Raw genomic sequence first — 20,403 nt, 5'->3', positions numbered from 1 at the left:
GATGACTTTCGTCTGAGGGAACACAAGAGGACCGAGATTGTTGACTCAGCAAAATGATTTATTTATGAAGATACACGTTGTTGAGTTCTGAGGGATTCTTTCCTAAAGTCTTTTATGATAATACAGAAACGTAGAGCAAAGCAGCCATCTGCCAAGGCTAAGATATTTGTCAAATGCAAAATGAATGGCTACAATCCAAAAGCTCCACTAAATATAGAGCAGATCTAGAAAGAATTGCTTGTATAATAATAACCTTGGCAGAAGTATTTTATGAAGGACACATGAATTGCACATGGCCCCACAAAAAAAAAAGTTCAACGCCCAGAAGCGGATCGTTTGTCATTTGATGTCATGTCACGACAAGCTGCGGGATTTGCGTTCCAATTGAGCAACACATCAACGACAAACAAGACTGGATGGAGGCGACGTGACAATGTCGACCGGCGTGACTCACGACAGCGCTAAAAATAATCGTCAGTGTCTAAAGATGAGTCGAGTCAGCAGTTATGCCGGAAACTATTTCAGAAAAAAAAAAACAATTATTAAGATAAGGTTTATTTTCAAAGTTGGCTTTCTCACTGCATTGGCGGCATTGACAAAATAATTGTTACGGTTTTTGGCTCAACTTCTACTTCTGAAAATGTACACATCAATAAGCGCTTATTCTCCCACGCTCCAGTTTAAACTTGACAGAGGTTATTTTCCAACTCGGTTGCTCATTAAATTAAAAAGTTTTTTGTTTTTTTTCCAGGAACACAAATTCATCTGTTCTAAGTTGGCACAAAGACATTTTGATCAAGATGAATTGTCCTATTAGGTCCAGAGTGGAAGATGGTGATTGGAGAAAGGCCTTCCAGTACTCCGGAGTCCCACAACATGGCTTCATTTTTCATTGGGGAGCCGCAAATGAGAAGTCGAGGCACTTCATCACTGTCGTAGAGCGTTCGAGCCCAGACCGGAAGACACCAGACATTATTATCTCAACTAGTTTATGTTGTGTCTGCATGACTGGTTTGCTAGCCATGCTGAGTGCAATGCTGAATGCAGTTGAGTCAGGAGACAGAAGAGCAGGATAGATGACACCAGAAATTAGGACTTGATATTCTGTGACAATATTTTCTCATGTGAATGCGATCATCACAAATATTTTTTTCTCGCAGAAATGACAAATGTGCTTGGGTGAGCTGAAAGTCCTCTGGAGGGACTGAAGGTTATCTGCAGTGATGCATTCATGGAGGCTTCAACCTTTTTATTTGTCTTTATATCCTGTTTAGTCACTGTGAGCGCCTCCTGCTGTGTCATCCGACTTTGGATATAAAGTAGAATAAAATACTGAAAACAGAAAACACATGGAAAAAAGTCTCTTCCTACATGAAGTGAGAGAATGGTTGGATTTGTGTGTTGCAACGCAAAAGTTGGATGGACAAAATGCTTCTGCTAAATTATAAAGTGAAACATATATATATATGTATATATATATATATATATATATAATGGACAAGCTGAGAGCGAGGAAAAACTCATTTTGCATCTGCTAATGAGTTAGAAGAGAAGGGACTGATGGACGTGATGCGAATATATGGTAAGGACATTTTTTTTTTCTCAATCTAAATATACTATAATCATGAAAACATCTCCATGGCATTAGTATTAGACTGTACATAATTTATTTTTGTAAACATGACTGAAAAGCCCACTTATGGTCATCCATGACAAAGTCAGATTTATTCATTTAATTTAATTTAATCTAATTTAATCAGACTTTTTCGTGAAGGAAACAATCATGTTGCAAGACATTTTTTTTACACAATATACAATGGTATAAATAGCCATATCCATTGCTCTGTATTTTTATTTTATTATATCCTTTTGAATCATACACAGCAGGGCAGTGTCAGCATGGAGGATACATATGCACGGCCATCTGTCTATCAAGTCATAACAAACTAAAATATATCCGTTGCTTTGTTTGTACAAAACAGAAGAAAAACAAATTAGAATTCGAATGGGGTCCCACCAATTCGACATTATTGTTATAACAAAACGAAAGCGCTTTTATTATAGCCTTGTTTAAGTGCACTCTATTTCTGATTGCCACTCTGACGGGACAAAAAGCAGACATGACTTGAAGCATTTTCTTCCATTAAGGCCAAGTCTTAAAGCTTCAATCGGACTCTCTCCATTGTCCTTTTGTCAGAGCGCGAATGCTTACTCGCCCTGGGCTTCTGTGATTGAATTACAGTGTTTGAACGATGGCCATCGCTGCTGGGCGGAAGGAATTGTGTTTTGACCTTGACAGAGAGTGGAAAAAAAACAAAAAAACATTTTAAGTTAAGAATGGCTATAGCAAGAGACTATTGTTTATTAGTAATGTAGGTTAGGGTTAAATGAAATTTAAATGAAAAACTAATTAAGGATGAAACGAAAATGCACTATACAACCCTAACAGGTATTAATTTGATATGATCTCAAATCTGAATGTCCAACAGCTCAATGTGGGTGTATATTTCCAGAAGGCGGCCATTATTGTCACAGAATAAGTGGAAATAGAATGGAATCTGTCTGCTTGCAGGCGAGAGAAAGTCAAGAGCAGCAAGGAAAAGGAGGCCAATGTCAGCTGACTGCAGCACTAAGAGGACGCTGTCCTCTTTTGGCCCCACTTATGCTGGCACAGCATCGGAGAGAGCAGCCAGATCAGCTGACAGATTTACCGGGACGGACAGACGGACGCATGTTAGTTCACGGTAGGTGGGATCACAATCCCTACCTTTAAAATTTTGATTTCCAGCAGGAAGCACCAATGCACCATTTTAGGCTAAATGAAACTCATTCGGGGGCGAGATGATGATTTATGAGTTCACTTGTGTTTTAATTATGGGAAGTCCCTTCGTCACTTTGCTTCAGGCAAATGACTCAAATGATGTGGTTAAATTTCCACAAGTGACTCATTTTCATTGAGTCAAAAAAAAAAAAGTCTTTCCTGTGGCATTTGACAAACGACCATATTTAGATTTATAAGTTGCAACATTAAAACATGCCAAGCTCACAGATACGACTACCGGCTCTAATGAGAGCCTCCAAAAATGCGATTCATCAGATTTCAACTAGAACTGCAAAATCTGCAACATCATACTCTATCTGTCCGTATATTGGTTTTGGTTATGTTACATTCAAGAAAAAAGATTACACTTGCAAATATTTGATGAAGCTATAAAACAGAAATACTCCTTAAGGAATTTTTGTTGTTGACAAAATGAAAGTGTTCAGGGGTTTTGGGAGGAAAGCAGAAAAAAAAAAAAAGCCCAGCTTCATCAGTTGGAGCACTCAGTCAAATTAACATCCCAATTGGTTGTCTATCTAAACGTTATTTTAACAGAATGGCAAAAGTCCCGTTCGGATAGAATACGGAACAATCCACACACCATGCCGGTGGAAAGCTACTTAAGTGGATGAAAGCGGAACAAGCCAGCTGGAAGACACAACGGCGGGCTGGGCGGGCGGCCGGCCGGCGTTCCACATAGCAGGATGAAGAGTGAGCCCAGATAAGACTGCAACATGGAGAATGGAAGCATTGTCCAAATTGGAGCTCTCTACCATGCTGAACTTGCAATTGCACTTAATTAAGAGTGAACGCTGAGCCAGTCAAAGACAACAATAAGCTCATTAAGATTAAGACGCTATGATTCATTTGGCAGCACGAATGGATTCATTCTTTTAAGAGCCATCTGTGTTTTTACTACAAAGTGTGTCAAAGCTCGATTTCAAAAATGTTTTCATCACTTCAGCTTTGTCCCATGTGTTTGTGTGTCAGTCTACAATTTTCTACAATTTGTCACCCTGCACTTTTCTCAGCCTGATATATTGAAATGGAGCAAATCTTGAAATGGCTCACTCTACCCAAATAAGGAAAAGCGCGGAAGAAAATCGATAGGAGGAAGTGAATATTTAATTTCATCCAACACTTGTTCTGCTCAGTTGAGTTAGAATGTCAGACTATTGCCTCAACATGTCTCCAAGGTAACCTCCGCTTTTAAATTGAATTGAGTGCAGCGGGTCTCTTAAAAATTAACTATATAGTCTGAAGGGAAAAGAGACACAAGCTAAAATGTCCTCCAATAAAATTCGGTCCTGCACTGTGAAGATTTTTTTTTTTTTGCTCTTGTGTTTCTGAACAATTAGAAACAAATAGAGCTCTAATACTTGATACTGTAGAAAGCTGGTATGACATTATATATTGGATGTCCTTGAATATGCCCTCTCTCTCTTTTTCTCTCTCCATGACAACAACAATGCAGCAATTCCAGACAGTTATGAAAAGGCTTCTGTCAACTGCCCTTCAAATCCTGCTTCCCTCGGTGCATCATTAAGCGTATTCAATGCGACAACATAGAGAGAGCTGCAATTGAGTTTGCTGACAGCCCCCAAAAACGCGGCTGCACCCAAGGAGAAAAATTACACCAAGGTTATGTTATTTTCTCCCCCCATTGCTTTCCTCCAATTGGGACTAGATGATGTTGAAACAGGAAGATTGGCAGCAGGCGAGCTTGGACCAAACGAAAAACCAATCGACTGATGCCACGTGGGCTTGGATCAATTGTCCTCTCAGCTCTGCCATGACCTTAACACATCCGTGGATTCTGATCCAGATAGGTGGAGTGGGGGTAGGGGCTGCATAGTTAATGTATCTCCTGGAAAAAGAACAAGATTTGAGTGCTGAAGGTGAGATGGGTGCTCACTTCTCCCTTATTTGCTATGTTGCTCCTGTTCCTGTTCCTGTTCCTGTTCCTGTTCTGTTCCATCTGATCCTGTGTCGAAGGCCATGTGTGAAAAAGAGCGATAATGTAAAATAAATAATAAATAATAAATAATAAATAATAAATAATAAATAATAAATAATAAATAATAAATAATAAATAATAAATAATAAATAATAAATAATAAATAATAAATAATAAATAATAAATAATAAATAATAAATAATAAATAATAAATAATAAATAATAAATAATAAATAATAAATAATAAATAATAAATAATAAATAATAAATAATAAATAATTCACTATGGACATTGCACCTCTCTCTGGGAGTTCAGTTTTCTCCTCTGGCTATCTGTCAAGGAAGAACTACATGCTCTTGGGATTTAAAGCTGCTGCCGCAGTGACAACAGACCGGCGCCGCTCTGCGCTGCGCTGCCTCCAGAGACGACGCAGGCACAAATATAAGAAAGCGCTTTGCCTCTGGAAGGCCGCGTGTTTATTTTTAGGGGTTTGGATGTGACGGACTAAAGCAACATTTCGAAGCTAATCAGTGTTCAAATGTGTTTACATGCCAGGGGAGAGAGTCGATAGAGAGAGAGAGAGATCTTCAAAAAGCTGAAGCTTCTCTAATCTGCGAGCGAGGCGAAGGATTAAGGCATTTTTCAGAGAAGGCATCCTGCTATAATCCTAGCCACTGTGCAAATAAAGTTGCTTTCCAAAAGAAGGCTAAGGAGGAAGTTGTGGTGGATCAGATCAGAGAAGATAATGCCACATCGCTTCACATTACAATGACAAATCAATATTGGAGTCTGTAAAATAGAGTTGGAGACAAATTCCAAGATATCCTATTTGTTCAAAAATTTAAAAATACATGAAAATATTTGGCCGTGAACCAATCACGCACCTCTTGACCTTGCTGCCTTCTCAATTTTCAATTTCAACAGTATTCGGTGATGATACCAGCAAGAGGTGTCACCATGATTGTTTTTGTTCCAGTAGATTTCAATTTCATTTATCCCATAAGTGACCTAAGACGATTTGATATTTCACACGAATAACAAGAGCCCCATTCAATCGTCTGGCGAAGTAGACAAAAGTGTTTTGATCCATTCAGATCATTAAAATTTTCATTTTCTATCCTGTCAACGTTCGCAGGGAGCTGAAAGTCAGTGATCTCTTTCCTTTTAAGTAATTTTCACCCCAAAGAATTAAATTTGAAAGCTGTTGTGACAGACGATGATACACAGGCACTATGAACTAGAAGATATCTCCACAGAGAGAAATCTGACAGATGGTAGACCAGCTATTTGCAATCAAATCATCCACAGCACGTCCCTGAAAGTCAACTAACAATGTCAGCTCGCCCCGTATGCTACTTTGATTGAGGCGAGCCGGTTCTCCGGAGAGGGCATCTGACCGTAGAGGCGGTAGCGGCCTAAAAATTGGCTGCCAAGGGTGAAAGTAGACACGAGAAAAGGTCAGGTGAGTTGCGGCTACTCCAGTGGGCTCACGCCACAAAGGTCATACAACGCCTTTGGCCAGAAACAAGACAGAAATGTCACCAAGAGCAAATAAACTCTGGATTGAGAAAGCTACTACAGTGTTAAAAAAAAAAAAAAGTCTGCATTTTAGAAAGGACAACTGTCGTCTCTTTCTATAGGACAATGCGTGAATCTTAAGTCACATAAATTGTGCCTTATTCTGTCACAAACAGTTCTTTCTATTAATGGATAAACCCTAAAATTAATTAAATCGTAACATTAGAAGATGATAAAAATGGATCACACAATAACTACCCATCCCCCTAATCTACCAGTACCCGTCTTTGGCCTTCTTCAGATTGTGTATTAATCCTCTGGGAAGTGTGTCCATGCTGGCTTGCCGTAAGTAATATCCTCTGGCCAGGCAAGCAGCGTACCTAACTATGCAGCGACCTTTCCCTCCCCCCATCACCATCTGTTTCCTGCACAGCATTCTGGCATACGTCCCTGCAGAGCCAGTAACTTCAGCTTTATCATTTTTTTTTTTTTTTTTAAACATTTGTAATCATTGCACCCCATAACGGCTGATAGGGGGTATAAAGAAAGCAATACAGCATATTTTGAAATAATTAAGCCAATAAGATTTTTTTTCTACATCTTGTATTCATATATGTATATATGGATAAGAAAAATGGACATAGGGAAATCAAATTCAACCATTTCACCTATTTGAGCTTTCCACGACTTGCTCGAAATGAGAAATGACTTGACCTGCTTGAAATTTGATGACTCGCTTGACAGTAACTTTCTGGAAACTTGAAGGTTAGGACTTGAGCATGTGAGACTCACTCAACACACTTTTTAGCTTTGCACCCTAAAAGAGATAGATAGATACTTCCCTTTTTTTTTTCGTCTGATGGAAAAAAGCACAGGGCATGAAATTTCCCTTGACAACAGAATCCTTCAAACACGACATAGCTACAGCATCTGCGGAGGCTAATGGATGAAGAGCAGAACACAGATATGAAAAGGTAGATGAGCTGAAGGGAAAAACAACTCTATCACAAAAATGTTGTTTTGTCTATATTTAATGGATTATTCTCATTTTCTTCAAATTGAACATTTTACAGGAAAAAAAACTTTCAAATATCTTTGTTTGAATGTATTGACACACATTAAAGGATGCTACGTGAAATTATTCAACACAAAACAACCATTCTTACCTTTCCTCACTTTGTATAATAAACTGCAAAGCAAGCATAAGTTCACTGTTCTTAGTCCAAGAGGAGACCGAGACTCCCGTGGCCCAGTCAGGCTGCGTCTGCCTGATCAAGCTTCTAAATAATTCACAAGCCACTATCCATGTCTATTACCTGCTAACACTCCCCCTGAAGTGTAGGGTTGCCATAGATACAGGCTACGGTGCAGTTTGAGGCGCGCTCGAGTGACCCATGCTTCAAATATTTCCAAAAATATTAGGAAGTTGTTATCAACCAGAGGCATGTCTGAGTGGAGGCTGGTTGCTCCCATTTAATAAAAAAATGGCTGACAAATCGACATAAAAATGTTTGGTCAATATACTATGTATTTGTTTTGTTCTGCAAAGGAAAGGTCAATGCTTTGCAGCTTTTTTTTTTTTTTTTTTTTGCTCACAGCATCACTTTTCAGCCTGTCTAATTTTCTGTCTCGTGGATGAATAAATGGAATTGTATCCCACAGCGCTACTCAGCTCTGATGACATTTTGTCATCTGTTGCTTTCACTCGACGGGAAAGTGTCACTCATTAAGTCAGACGGCACCGATCGTTCGGAGCAATTACACTCTTGCTGGACTCTTGTAACGGCTATTCAGCGTGGCATGTTAATTAGGGATTGGCTCATTTCAGTGTTTTCAATCAAAGACAAAAGAAACATACATTGACCAATAGACTACTGAGACTTTTCCTCTATTGAGTGAATCGTTTATCAAGCTTGGGAGTGAAATGAGTTATTATGACACTAGATAAACATAAGCAGTATATTGACTATAAATTCTATTCAGGGGAGCATAAAGGTAAAAAGAATGCCAACCAGTAAAGATGTGTCCACATAATAATAATAATAAATAGGAAAACAAAGACGTGCTGACCATAAACAACTTAAATATTAATACTCCGTTTCTGTTATACATATTTAGTATCTGAGCGTCTGTTCTATTTTTGGACATTTAGTCTGAAGAAAAAAAAAAAAGTCTGTAAGTTCCCATTTACCAGCCTACACTCAGATACCGTGCAAAGCAAAACGCTCTGAAGTAAGATAACATCAACATCAAAAACACGCTGTGGCAGCAGGGAAAGCGCTTGTGTGTTTCGGTGACGACTTCGGAAAATATAGGAACGTCTGAACACGGAAAGATTGCCTTGCTATTTTGTCAGCCTTATGAGACAAGCTTGCTAGAAGAACAGTGTTGGATTTTCTTGTGGCAATGCTTGCGAGTAGCAGATACAAGATTCCTATTTTGATGTCATCAGGAAATGTAATAAACACCTTTACAGTCACACAGCACTAAAAATATTGTCCTTCATCCTCTCCCACAGACTGACAATCCTTTCAAACAAAATCTAAAGAACCTGCCACCTGATGTGAAGGCATAAAGCCCCGTTGCACTCCGTTGTAGATTGAAGTAGAGGCTGAGCTGACGAATGTTCCCCACACATCTCCATCTATTTGTATTAGCAGAGGGCTCTCCTGCTGCTCCTCCAATATCAGCCGCTTAAATGTTCCCTATGACCTCCCTTTCCTGAGAGAAGGGAAGTAGGACAGGAGGAGGAGGAGGAGCAGTTTGAGGCTGCCAGAATGATGCTTGAATGCAGGAGAACAACTGGAGACACTACAGAAGTGCTCAGGGGAGGTTTGCATTGCTGCTAATCTCAGGTTAATCTAAAACATTACTCAATTAAATTAAAGTACGAGCCGCCATAAAGCTGTGATATTTTGACGTAACCCTATTCAGAAAATTATATTCCAGCTATTATTATTATTATTATTATTATTATTATTATTATTATTATTATTATTATTATTATTATTATTATTATTACAACACAAGTATCTGCACTATTTTGAGTGCAGCGTGGGAGTGCGTTTGCCACGTTTGTAGAAATTTGCAACCGCAAATCATTTAACTCAGCCAAAAAGAAAGATGTGACATGTTGTCCCGTAGCTGGAGGCGGAGGGGGAGGCAGACGGGGAACGAAAGGGGAGGGGGCGGGCGTGTTGACAATGAAGCGGCAGCTGGCCGCGGGGAGGCTGCGAAACATGGACGAGCCATAGAACCGCACCATCTGCACAGCGAGGGGAGGTTGTGGCAACAATAACGCGTTTCCATGTCGCCTTTTGTCAAATAAAACTAATTCCTCAACAGAAAGAAGCTAATGCCTCCTTCGGCAACACTCGATCATTATCCTTCCTCCGGTGATGCCACAATACACTTGATCCAATTTAAGCTTCTTCGGAAAAACTCTTACCTTTCCTCCAGTCTTCGGCTACGGAGTCGCAGGCGTCCCCAGCCGCAATCGACGTGCGTTCGGCAATCTTGTAAACCGGGTCCTGATGTTGAGCCGTGGCTTGATCCTCTTCGTTCTTCCTTTGCGGCATTAGCGCGTCCCCGCTGCCTGTGCTCGGCTTGTGGTGCTGAAGTGGACAGCTCACCGTGGAGCTGAGGGCAAGGCAAAAGAGGGGGAATTGAACGGTTTCACCAGATGGTCAAGACAGCGCCCTCTGTCGAAGGGGAGGTTGAGTGGAACGGGACCTCTGTGATAGCGACATCTACTGGAGGAATTAAGACTTGGCCTAAAAATAACAAAATACAACAACTACATCAAGACTGAGAAGTTTCTTCAAAAAATTATCTGCCACAAACCAAGGAGCTCCAAACACAACATGGGATTTTTTTTTTCTTTAATTGTTGGTCACAATATATACGGACACAAAATCCTTGGTGAACCACAATTCAAAGGCAATATATGTTTTTTAATTTTTGTCTTTATGGATCATTCCAGAAGACCGTTTTCTGTCGCCATCTGCTGGTCAATACGAAAAATGCTGGCAGCTCTGAGCCGTTGTAACGAATGACAAAATCAAGCTGTATTTCAATTTGGGTATTTTTATATTTGAATGAAAATGAAATAACGGGTTGTTTTTCTATTTTGAATAACTGCTTCTAATTATTTCAGTCTTTTTTTTTTTCCATCACATTTTGCGCACATGGTCTTGAGCAGGTTGCTGTATGGAGTGGTCTAAGGTAGTAGAGGGGTCACCCTGTGTGACAGCGAGGGTGGCCTGCTCAGGCAGCAGTCTTGGCTCAGTTAGGATGGAGGTCGTTGTGCTCAGGAGACGGAGTGAACTCAGGACCACTGCGGATGGTGACGCAAATAATCAGACAAGTGCAAAGGTCAAGTGCAACAATAGAAAAAAAGAAAAAGACTGACTGGGTCTTAGAGAAGGCAGAGAACAGTGTTGGTCCAGCCAGGACAAAGTGGACTGGTAGAGTTGTTCCACACTGGCAGTGGACACCATGCTATTATAGGACTCAAACAGTGGCTCGATGATGATGCTGAACTGACACCAAGTTGAGGAAATAAGTCACAATGATAGTTTGCTTTCTGAAACAAATGTATTGTTTTGGTATTTTCAAGACTGATGTGTCCAATTTTTCTGTGTCACACAAGCTCACTAGTATTTGGACAAATTACTTGTTTCCTCCCTGTACGCTCACAGTTAAGGATACAATCCAGAATTTCCAGTTTTGCAGAGTTTGGGCCTGGACGTATTCCCGGAACTTTTGCCTCATGTGGTCAAATCGCTGTCGTGTGATGGGCACACCCGTGGCCGGTAGTTGCTGTTGGCACGAACTGCAAAAAAAAATTAAATAATGAAGACGATCTCAACTTGGCTTTGGTGTGTTGGACTCCATTCAAATATCTCAAAGAGGCCTCCAAGTCAACTAAAGGTCTCACTTGATGGCAGAATTCAGGAGCTGGATTTCATCTCGGAGTCTCTGAGCCTCCTCGTGGAGCAGAGCTCTCTCCTGCTGCATCTTACTGATGTACTCGGCGGTCTTCTGCAAGGTGGTGGCTTTGCTAATCTGAGGTGGATAAGATGCTGCATGATTTGGAATCACAGTTGAATAATTCCGTGCATCCATTTAGTGTACCTTGATGCTCGGCTGGGAACTAAGTGTCGTGACCAGGTCGTGTAAAGTGTCAAAGCCCATTTTGATGTTGAAACGTCTCTTCTGTTCAGCTGATATATGAGTCATCCTCCTGGTCTCTGTTTGCTGGAGTAGACATTGGACATCACACATTGAGTGTATCTTGGCACATTTCCGCAGATTCAGCACCACCTTTTCCTATTAAAGAACATCTGATGTACTTTACCTTACTCATTTCTATCATTCCATACCCCAGGAAGCCTGAATGTGGAGATTCAGGATTAGAAGATTTCTCGAGGAGGTTTGGAGGTGATGTCTGGCCTGTGTAACCTGGAAAATTAAATAACACTGAAGTTTCTGTCAATTTCCAATTGTTATAATATTTATTTAATCTTGCCAAATTGAAATGACTGGTGAGCTGTCCACTTCAGCACCACACATATATTTGCTTTACAACAGCCCACAACAGTATGAGAAGAAAATCCATCTCACTTGAGTGCGCTTACCTGTTAAGCTACTTCTGTCTGTGCCATAAAGCTGGACAGGTGACAGTTTCTCAGTCTTAGGAACGAGAAGGGCTGCGCTGTTGTGTGCAATGTCATCAACCAGCAGGGCGGCGGGCGCCGTTGAGCTTTTGGAGCTTTGACTCTGACCCTGAGCTGAACTCTGCTTGTGCTGCGCTGGGATGACTCCGTGCCAAATGGCTCCATGTTGCACTTGAGATGAAGCTGCTCTAGAGGAGGAAGCGTGCTGCCAAGACACATTTTACACACTAAGGAATCTTCAAAATAAAATCATCACACATTTTCTACTTATTATGTCTCATCTAACATCTTTAGCACTTTTTCTCCATAAGAGGAACAAATCAAAGAGCAAGACAGAACATTGCCAGAGTAGCTGTAGCTTAATTATGTGTTTCTACGGCAACGTTGATGAGATAGTTGATCTCGATTGTTTACTGCTGAAGGCCTGCTCACCGAAGCACCGGGAGATGGGGACTTTTGACCTTTGACTGTTACGTGAGTAGTTTCAAACCCCACCGATGTCTTCCCTGTAAGAAAAAAACTATTTAATCATCTTTGTGCTACTTTTTATGATGATCTAAAAAAAAGAGGGGGAGCACCTGTAGAGAGCAGCTTAGCCAGACAGCTCGTGGGTGCAGTGAAGGAAGCAGAAGATAGCCCCACAGTTGGACCAAATGTCCTTTCGCTTTCTTTCTTCTGCTTGTGTTTCCCTGGCACTGGTGCAGCAGACACTCGTACAGGAACCGCAAAGCAGTGCGACGCGCCTCCCGGAGGCTGGTCTGCTTGAACCGGGTCGGACACGTAACCGAGGGAACGGCACGGAGCTTGGTGGTACGGGTATCTGTTAGCTTGCTGCGTAGCGCTCACTGTGGAAGCAGTGTGAGTGATGACGGTCGGCGTCACGCCGGCGCTGGTGTGGTAGCCGAATTTGTGACACGGGAGTGGGTAAAAAAATGGAACGGCTGAGGAGAAGCCCTGCTCAACGTCGCCGGGGAAGGGAAGAACGGGACCGGCGTACGACTGCGGTCCATAAGGTAGCGAGCTCGGGTGGTAGCCGCTGCAGTCCTGGTTCAGCCCTTCCGTTTGAGATGATGAAGCATGTAGCAAACTGCTGGATGACAAAGTAGCCTGCAGAAAAAGCCACTCATGATTTGATGGACCAGACTGCGATGGAGCATATCCTGCGCAAGTACCTGTGAGAGCTCGCTGTCACCGAGTAATTGAGGAGCTGTGTGCATGGTAGCTCCAACGGGGGTAATGCTGGATGAACTTTGAAAATAGCCAGAGTCTGCAAAAGCCATCTGATCACATGGTTGAACACCAGAGTTCATGAAGATATCTGTGAAAAGGCACAGCAAAAAGAGAGGAGATACCTTTTTAAATGTTGGCATCTCCATGATGACATGCATGAAACAGTTTAATATCATCATTTAGTTTTATTCTGAAGGGGGGGGGGGGGGCAAAATGACAGGTACCTGGTATATCCATGAAATCATCCAAGTTGGGCTGCAGAGGAGTCAGGCCTGGTTGAATCATATCAGCATTTGTTGTGTATGCTGAGGAGGGAGACAAGATTGTAATGAATTGGATGAAATTGGATTCAGAATTAGAAATGGAATGGAAACCAAATTTGCTGCTCATGTTATAATATTAACAGCCATTTGTCACTGGGCAGATTTCACAGGGCTTAAACCAAACTGCTTCTTTGGCCCCAAAAAAAAAAAAATTACAGCACAGAAAAAAAATACTAAGCTCAATATGTAAAGTTATGTTCCTAATAATAATAATGTGTTAAGAAAAAAAAAGACTAAAATCCTCATAATAGATTTTGGGAACACTACAAACTTTGATGTCACCACAAATGTTATATTCATCTATTTTGATGAAGGTCTGGAAACATTTGATACTTACTGTTGTGCCGCTCACTGCTTGCCCAGGGGCATTGCTTCTGTGTCATGGTGAACAGGGTGTCAGAGATGTCAGACAGGAGGTAGTCCAGGTCAAACATGGGAGCCTCCCCTGGTGTTGCCTCAGGCTCTGGATACATCTGACTGGACCATTTCTCCAACTTTTCCTGGCAGATTTGACCCTTCGGATACATGAGCCAAGAAAACATAACAGTTGTTACAGACAACACAACATATACAAGACAAATTCAAATAATCGCCCATTTTGCATGATTGTTAATGCAGAAAAAAAAAAGTCCTCAGTAACAACCTGTCGTCTAAAAGCAGATCCGTACAGAGCCTTTCCAGAATTCTGCCCAAGATGTGTTCATTCTGATCATCCACACCAGAGATGACATTTATAGGGAAGCCCGGACTGTATGACGGCCGGCCTATTTTGATTACGTTGACGCACGCGACTCTTCCTCCTGTAATTTGTTTTTGCTCCTTGATTGACCGTCACTGAAGAATAGTATGCATGTGCGGGTAGAAAAGATTAAATATTACCACGTGTGTGATGAAAAATAAAAAAGTGGGGCATAGCGTTGAAAAGCAAAAGCCCCTTCCAGGTAATCATTACGCCGGGTTTGTTCATTTATTTTAACGTCTCATCATTTCAATAAGAAGGGCGATCTTTTGTCCCTGACCTAATTCTACGACAGTAGTCATCCTCACGTGCAGGTGAATAGGAGGATTTAAGGACCCATCAACTAAAGTGGGAAGCACAGACGCAATTTCCGACTTCTGGTGATTGGCTTTTTGGAGTGATTTTCCTCTATGCACATTTCATTCATTTTTTTTTTTTATATTATTGAGATGGGATGTGTGTGTTGGTAGAAACGGGCATGAAGTAAAGCAATGCATTAAAAAATAATAAAAATAAAAATAAAAAAAGGATGTCCATTCTCATCAGCTTTGTTCCGCCTCTATTTTCTCTCACCGTCTTTTGTTTTCAAATGTGATGCCACCGCTGAAGGTGCGGTTTACTTTTTTTTTTAATCCGTCATTTCAGAAAGTAGGTCAGATTTGATTAAACTGTAGATCTTTTTTTCCCTACAAAGAAAAAAAAAAAGACGAGGCTTGAAGAAACGAGCGGGTTATTGTCGCTACTCACGATGAACTTGCGTCAATTGCCCAAACATGACGCAAGTTTTGTTGTTGACGTTTTTATCTCAAGCCATCATTTTCCTAACTAGTTATTTGACTGATGCTAAACCCACTTTTTAAAAATAGTGACCATAGAGAATTCACAAGTAAACAATACTTCAAGGGTCAAACTTCATGTTTGTATAACAATTTATATTTTCTGGTCACAATATTATCTATACCTTAAAAATTGGTTCCCCACTTGACTGGTGCCCCCCCCCCCCATCAATCACAAAGCTCCGTCACTTCCTGTTGAATTTGGATTTGACCAGCAGCTAGTTTACACAGCTAAGTAGCAAAATAGATGAGCCTGAATTAATTGTAGCTTCTGCTGCTTCCATTAGGCTTACTGGATATTTCTGCCTAATGGAGTCTACATCACCTTATTGATAACAACATCTGCTGGATAAAACTTCTGCATGACTGAAGAAAATTTTCAATTTTTTCATGTCCTGCTTTCTCATGTCGATGGCTAAATGTGCAGTAGGTTTGCTTTGAGTTGAAATCAAACAAAAAGGATACACTTTTTAAATGTGCTATTGTTCCTCTTGAATTCAATGTATTTACATTGAACAATTTCATTCTTCTTAGTATTAAATTACATATATTTTGAATGCATCATATTAAAAAAAACTTACCTCTTGTAGCATTGATATAATACCATCCTTCTCTTTCTGAAGCTGCAAAGGAACAATAAAATAGAGGTAAGCGTGGAATTGGGGATAAAAAAATGAATTAATAAATATAATACATACTCTTTTCTTGTAATAGATCCTCCACTTGTGATACTCCTTGATGACCACCTCAATCCGCCGCTTCCAGTAGCTGCCCTCTAATACAATGGCCTATATAAATGAAAGATAATTATTTTGAAGGCATTGGTGTAGATTGAGGAATCCACAATAAAATAAATAACTTACTTCAGGCTTTCTGTGGGCATCTGCCTCAGATCCCTCCAATGGGGTGTTGAAGCCACACACGGGATTTTTCCCCTTTTTCACATCTAAATAGTATTTAGAAAAAAAATAATGCCACTGTACAGGTCCTGCGTAGATGATGTCAATTTCATGTACAGACATTTTAAGTGCGATACTCACATTGGATGAACCATGCTCTCCAAATTGCATTGTTTAGACGGATCTTATCCCTCCACAGTAACCGCAGTCCTTTGAAAGACTTCCATTTTGGGGACACAATCTTGCCGCTAAAAAGGTGGTGGTGGGGGGGGGGGGGGGGGGGTACAATGGTGTTTTCCTTTTAAGGCAGGGGTATTAGAATCATTTTTTTCACGGGCCGCATTGTAGTCATAGCTTCTTTCGGAGGACCATTATGACGTATGAAATGTATGAGCACCTCATATTATATACAGTAAAAGCTACAAAACAAACGGACAAATAACTCGTTTTCAAATCAGACGAGTAAAAACTGGTCAAATATTTTTTTTAAAAAAATGATGTTATTAAAAGTGAAGACAATTTGCAATTCTAGTAATGACACAAATTTGATGTCTTCGCGGGCCACATAAAATGATGTGGTGGGCCGTATCTTGAGTTTGACACCAGTGCCTTAAGGAGTAATTCGATCTTGACAAATGGGCCTACATCTCGCTAATTGTGGTTTTCCAGAGACTCCTAATGTGAGACACTCAATAGTTCCTAGGTAGCCAAGCCAAAGAGCACATTTGAATATGCTTCTAATGAAGAGCATCAGGAGCTCTCACTCACAAAAAAAAACAAGAGGGCAATTTTCTCCAGAGGGAAAAACAGTGTAGTCTAGTTATTAAAAAATATATATGCAGCAGAGCAAATAATGTGTGGGGAAAAAGGTGAAACATCAGTTGAGGATCCAAACAAATATCCAAAGTAACTAGCAGATCATACATGGCTGAGCATTATTATTTAAATTTTCAAATTAAAGGTACATTACATTACTACATAGAATGAAAATAAATAATTGATCCAATGAGCCTACATTAGACTTTATGAAAATAAATCACTATGAGAAGCAAAAAAATACTGCAACAACAGTTCTGCAATACTCAAATCTATCCAGTGCAGCCAACTCGAATCAAAGTCCAGCTAAGTTTCCAAGTTGTTGCACAACAAACGAAAGCAAAAAACATCTCTGCTAAGTTTTAGAAACAATTTTTGGGCTGCAAAAATTCAAAATAAGCAATCGAGATGTTTTACGTACCTGTAAGCTAAGGACATGCACTCAAAGAGGCGCGTGAGTGTGGGGTCGATGCTTAGACTGCCGGAGCTGCGCGGCCCATAGCGATAAGTCTGGCACCAGGTTCGATTCACCGTGTCGAAGTCGTATCTCGGGCACCGTCCGCCTTTCACGCCGCCTGGCGACGCGTCACGGTGGGGCGATGATACCATAAAGTGTCCGCTGTGAATAACCTGCGTGTAGGTGAAAGGCCCGTAAGATGGCCCGCTGACAGTTGATCGAGCGTGGTCCGCTTCGGAAACGGAGGAGTCGTGGACAAAACTAAGTATTTCTTTATCCGCCATTGCCCTGGTTGGAATTCACCAAAATCCGACGGTCATGACTTCGGCTGCTCCTCCTTTAATGCAGTGACGGATTTGGGGAGCTTCTTTAAGGCCACACTACTTCTTCCTGAGCGCACGATTGCGCAATAGCATTCTATCCACTTCGATGGTGTTAAAGTCCCGAAGGGAAGCCCGAGGTGGTAATTATTAATAGACTTTTTTTTTTTTTTTTTTTAAGGCAACAACACAATGTGACCGTGGTGGGGGAATAATTAAAAGTGAAATGACAAGGATCCCTCCAGTTGCGAATCACAGAACCTCTGTATATGTGAACTTTATAAACCATATTTAGTTTTTTTATTGTCAACCATTCACTGAACATTAATATTTTTGAATCAATACCTATTTATATCGACTCACCGTTTAGAAAAGTAGCTTGGGCGGATATTTATTTTATTGGATATTTCATTTTAGTCTTCTGAGAGGTGTTACTTTATTTTTTTTTTATTTTGGCCAGATTGCAAAAAAGGGTTTAATGAATGTAACACTCAATTAGCAAACATAAAAATTAATCACAACACGTTAACTATATGTTGAACTGTTTTAATCCCATTTTGACCTTGAAAAACAATATACGCAATTAATGTCCAGAACACATCTTGTCCAATAATGAAGCTAACTCGCAACATGATCTTTGAGTAAGTGCTACAAATATTCACGTTAGTTGCGGCTGGTGTGGACTGGACAAAAATGGAACACCTCGACTCTATAAATAGATTAGTTACATTTCACAAACGTTTTGAGTTCTTCCAGAAATTTGATGTACTGTTGATGTTCGATGGCAGTGCTCAGCTCCATCAGTTCATCTGCAAAGGTGTTGTCGACACCCCGGTCTGCCAGATAGTCCATCATGTGATCATAGAGGTCCTGGGAAAAGACATAAAACGGCATTATTTATCTGCCGTGTAAATCCAGACTTCTGGGAAAAGAAACTGTGAAATCCATCAGGACGGGGTTATTGTGACAATACTCACGTCATTCAGAGAGTCTTTGGTGAGTGTGTAGCTAGTTTCTTTCCAGTCTGTATCCCCTTCTGGCTGGAAGCTGACCTCAAAGATGCCAAAGATGTCGCTCTCCTCCTCTTCACCATGTGACAACTATCCAGAAGAGATCAAGATGACCCAAACATCCATCGCGAGTTGTGCTGCCACTTTTGTTCTTACCTCATCTTGAAGGAATTGACAGTCAATCACCAATGTATCTTTTGCAGCCTCTTTTGTAACTTCAACAACAAAGTTGGGCGTCGACAAAATTTCAGGCTGTGAGGACAAATCGGGTTTTTATCATTTTAAGAGGGCCATTCAAACGATATTCTGGACTTTTTTTTTGGTACCTCTTCCTCTGGTTTTTGCTCTCCTTGCTCCGCGTCATCAGCAAAATTTGGTAGAATGCTGTTATTGACATTGAACGTGACCGTGATTCTGTAAGGGGACGAAGAGAAAAAGTCAAACCCAAAATTTAGAGATCTGCCAAAATAGACCACAGAGTGAAGGTGCCTTACTTTTCTCCAGCAAGGCGTTTTGTGAGTAGTGCCTCAGTGCCGTCCATAGACAGTTCCCAACCTCCGGATATCTTGGGGAGAACCCCGCTTTTCTGAAGCTTTTTCTCCTCTTTGATTTCGTCAAATAGAAATTCCCCAAATGCCTTGTCACCTGTAAAACAAGAACAAATTACACATGAGACAAGTCATCTTGTTCTCCAGATCAAGAGGGACAACCAAAAAGTGTCCTGTGTGGGTCCTTGACCAATAAGGAGGTTTTAAAATAAGCCAGGATCCCCCTAATGCACTCTTAATAAGCCATTAAGCCGGTTCGTAACTAGCTCAACTTTAAAACCTTGCCATTTACCCTCTGTGTGCATAGCACCGCATCCACACGACGCCGATGGATTCAACAGCTTGGAAGTGAACAGCTTTGGCCTGTACCCCGAAGCTCCGTTGCCGTTCATCATCCAGAGTGAGCGGGTGAAGGGTCTGGCTGTGGCCGCGCTTGGCGAGCACAATGTCGGGCAACTAAGCGGCAAAGCCCGTGCTGTGGAGGCCTTCGGAAGGCGGAGAGCGGCTCCCACCCCGCGGACAACTGACTTGAGCATGTTTGAAAATGGAGACACAGCTAGCTCTTCCGGCCGGATACTTTAAGGCTACTAGAGAGAGATGCCGCAACACACGTGTGTAGAAGGACACATTGACCTGTCGTAACTATGCCCTATGCACCGGAAGTAATGTCTGACGTACAGGAAGTGTTACAGGATGAATCGTTAGCAGATATTCGTACGTCAACGTCACCGGCATATTGGATGTGGCATTTGCGCGTTTTTCAAAGCTGTAAAATCTGAAAGCTCTCATGGGAGTAAAGGCATTTCTTGAATTTGGCACTTTACTCGATATTTTCGAGCAGAATTGGGAAATTTACTTATTATAATGGATTGTCATTGCTGTATGTGAAGGATCTGTAATGTGCCATATAAATAAGGTTGTGGGTTTGTGCAATTTCCAGTGCTTGCCTGCAACCTGTAGCTTCACTATGGCAAGATACTACAGAACAATCATAACCTTGTCTGTTATCATTAGGAGCATGGGCACAAACAAAACAGAGGCAATGTTTATAAAGTGATAACTTACCCATATTTTGGTCAGCTCAGGGCACTTTAGCAATTTTCCTGCCTATTTGGTTTCTCTTTGGCCCTTTACCCTCACCCCCTAATTTACAAAACATCACTATTGCATCATCTTTGAAGTCTAAGAAATATTTGACCCTTATATTACATAAGTTCGTCATCAAGGCAGAAAGTCCGGCTTATTTTGAA

General features: G+C 40.9%; 2 protein-coding genes across 2 annotated transcripts; both read right to left on the bottom strand.

The window, feature by feature from the left end:
* Window positions 1-10,207: 10,207 nt before the first annotated feature.
* LOC133168188 (carbohydrate-responsive element-binding protein) lies at window positions 10,208-17,663 on the bottom strand. The gene is made up of 17 exons (XM_061299539.1): window positions 17,240-17,663; window positions 16,144-16,250; window positions 15,967-16,049; window positions 15,802-15,891; window positions 15,685-15,726; window positions 13,866-14,043; window positions 13,430-13,510; window positions 13,148-13,293; window positions 12,554-13,082; window positions 12,408-12,481; window positions 11,937-12,180; window positions 11,657-11,760; window positions 11,434-11,556; window positions 11,237-11,364; window positions 11,008-11,131; window positions 10,709-10,838; window positions 10,208-10,633 (listed from the first exon to the last, which is right to left on the bottom strand). Exons 1-17 carry the CDS (start codon window positions 17,557-17,559, stop codon window positions 10,470-10,472), a joined length of 2,667 nt encoding a protein of 888 aa, XP_061155523.1. The 5' UTR covers window positions 17,560-17,663; the 3' UTR covers window positions 10,208-10,469.
* A 462-nt stretch (window positions 17,664-18,125) lies between these two features.
* c1qbp (complement component 1, q subcomponent binding protein) lies at window positions 18,126-19,820 on the bottom strand. Its single transcript, XM_061299943.1, has 6 exons — window positions 19,446-19,820; window positions 19,100-19,250; window positions 18,932-19,019; window positions 18,762-18,857; window positions 18,573-18,695; window positions 18,126-18,465 (listed from the first exon to the last, which is right to left on the bottom strand). The coding sequence occupies exons 1-6, from the start codon at window positions 19,687-19,689 to the stop codon at window positions 18,316-18,318; spliced, it is 852 nt and encodes a 283-aa protein (XP_061155927.1). The 5' UTR covers window positions 19,690-19,820; the 3' UTR covers window positions 18,126-18,315.
* Window positions 19,821-20,403: the final 583 nt, after the last annotated feature.

The sequence above is a fragment of the Syngnathus typhle genome, linkage group LG15 (assembly GCF_033458585.1).
Source record: "Syngnathus typhle isolate RoL2023-S1 ecotype Sweden linkage group LG15, RoL_Styp_1.0, whole genome shotgun sequence".
Taxonomy (NCBI): domain Eukaryota; kingdom Metazoa; phylum Chordata; class Actinopteri; order Syngnathiformes; family Syngnathidae; genus Syngnathus; species Syngnathus typhle.
The sequence above is the reverse complement of the archived record's forward strand: the minus strand, read 5'-3'. Positions and strand labels throughout refer to the sequence as shown.

Coding starts and splice junctions, on each gene's coding strand:
- LOC133168188 (XM_061299539.1), bottom strand. CDS start 17,559: ATGGCGGATAAAGAAATACTTAGTTTTGTCCACGACTCCTCCGTTTCC. Junction 14,044..15,684: donor TTATATCAATGCTACAAGAG/GTAAGTTTTTTT, acceptor ATGTATCCGAAG/GGTCAAATCTGCCAGGAAAA. Junction 13,083..13,147: donor GTGACAGCGAGCTCTCACAG/GTACTTGCGCAG, acceptor CTTTTTCTGCAG/GCTACTTTGTCATCCAGCAG.
- c1qbp (XM_061299943.1), bottom strand. CDS start 19,689: ATGCTCAAGTCAGTTGTCCGCGGGGTGGGAGCCGCTCTCCGCCTTCCG. Junction 19,251..19,445: donor CGGTGCTATGCACACAGAGG/GTAAATGGCAAG, acceptor CTTGTTTTACAG/GTGACAAGGCATTTGGGGAA. Junction 19,020..19,099: donor AAACGCCTTGCTGGAGAAAA/GTAAGGCACCTT, acceptor GTCCCCTTACAG/AATCACGGTCACGTTCAATG.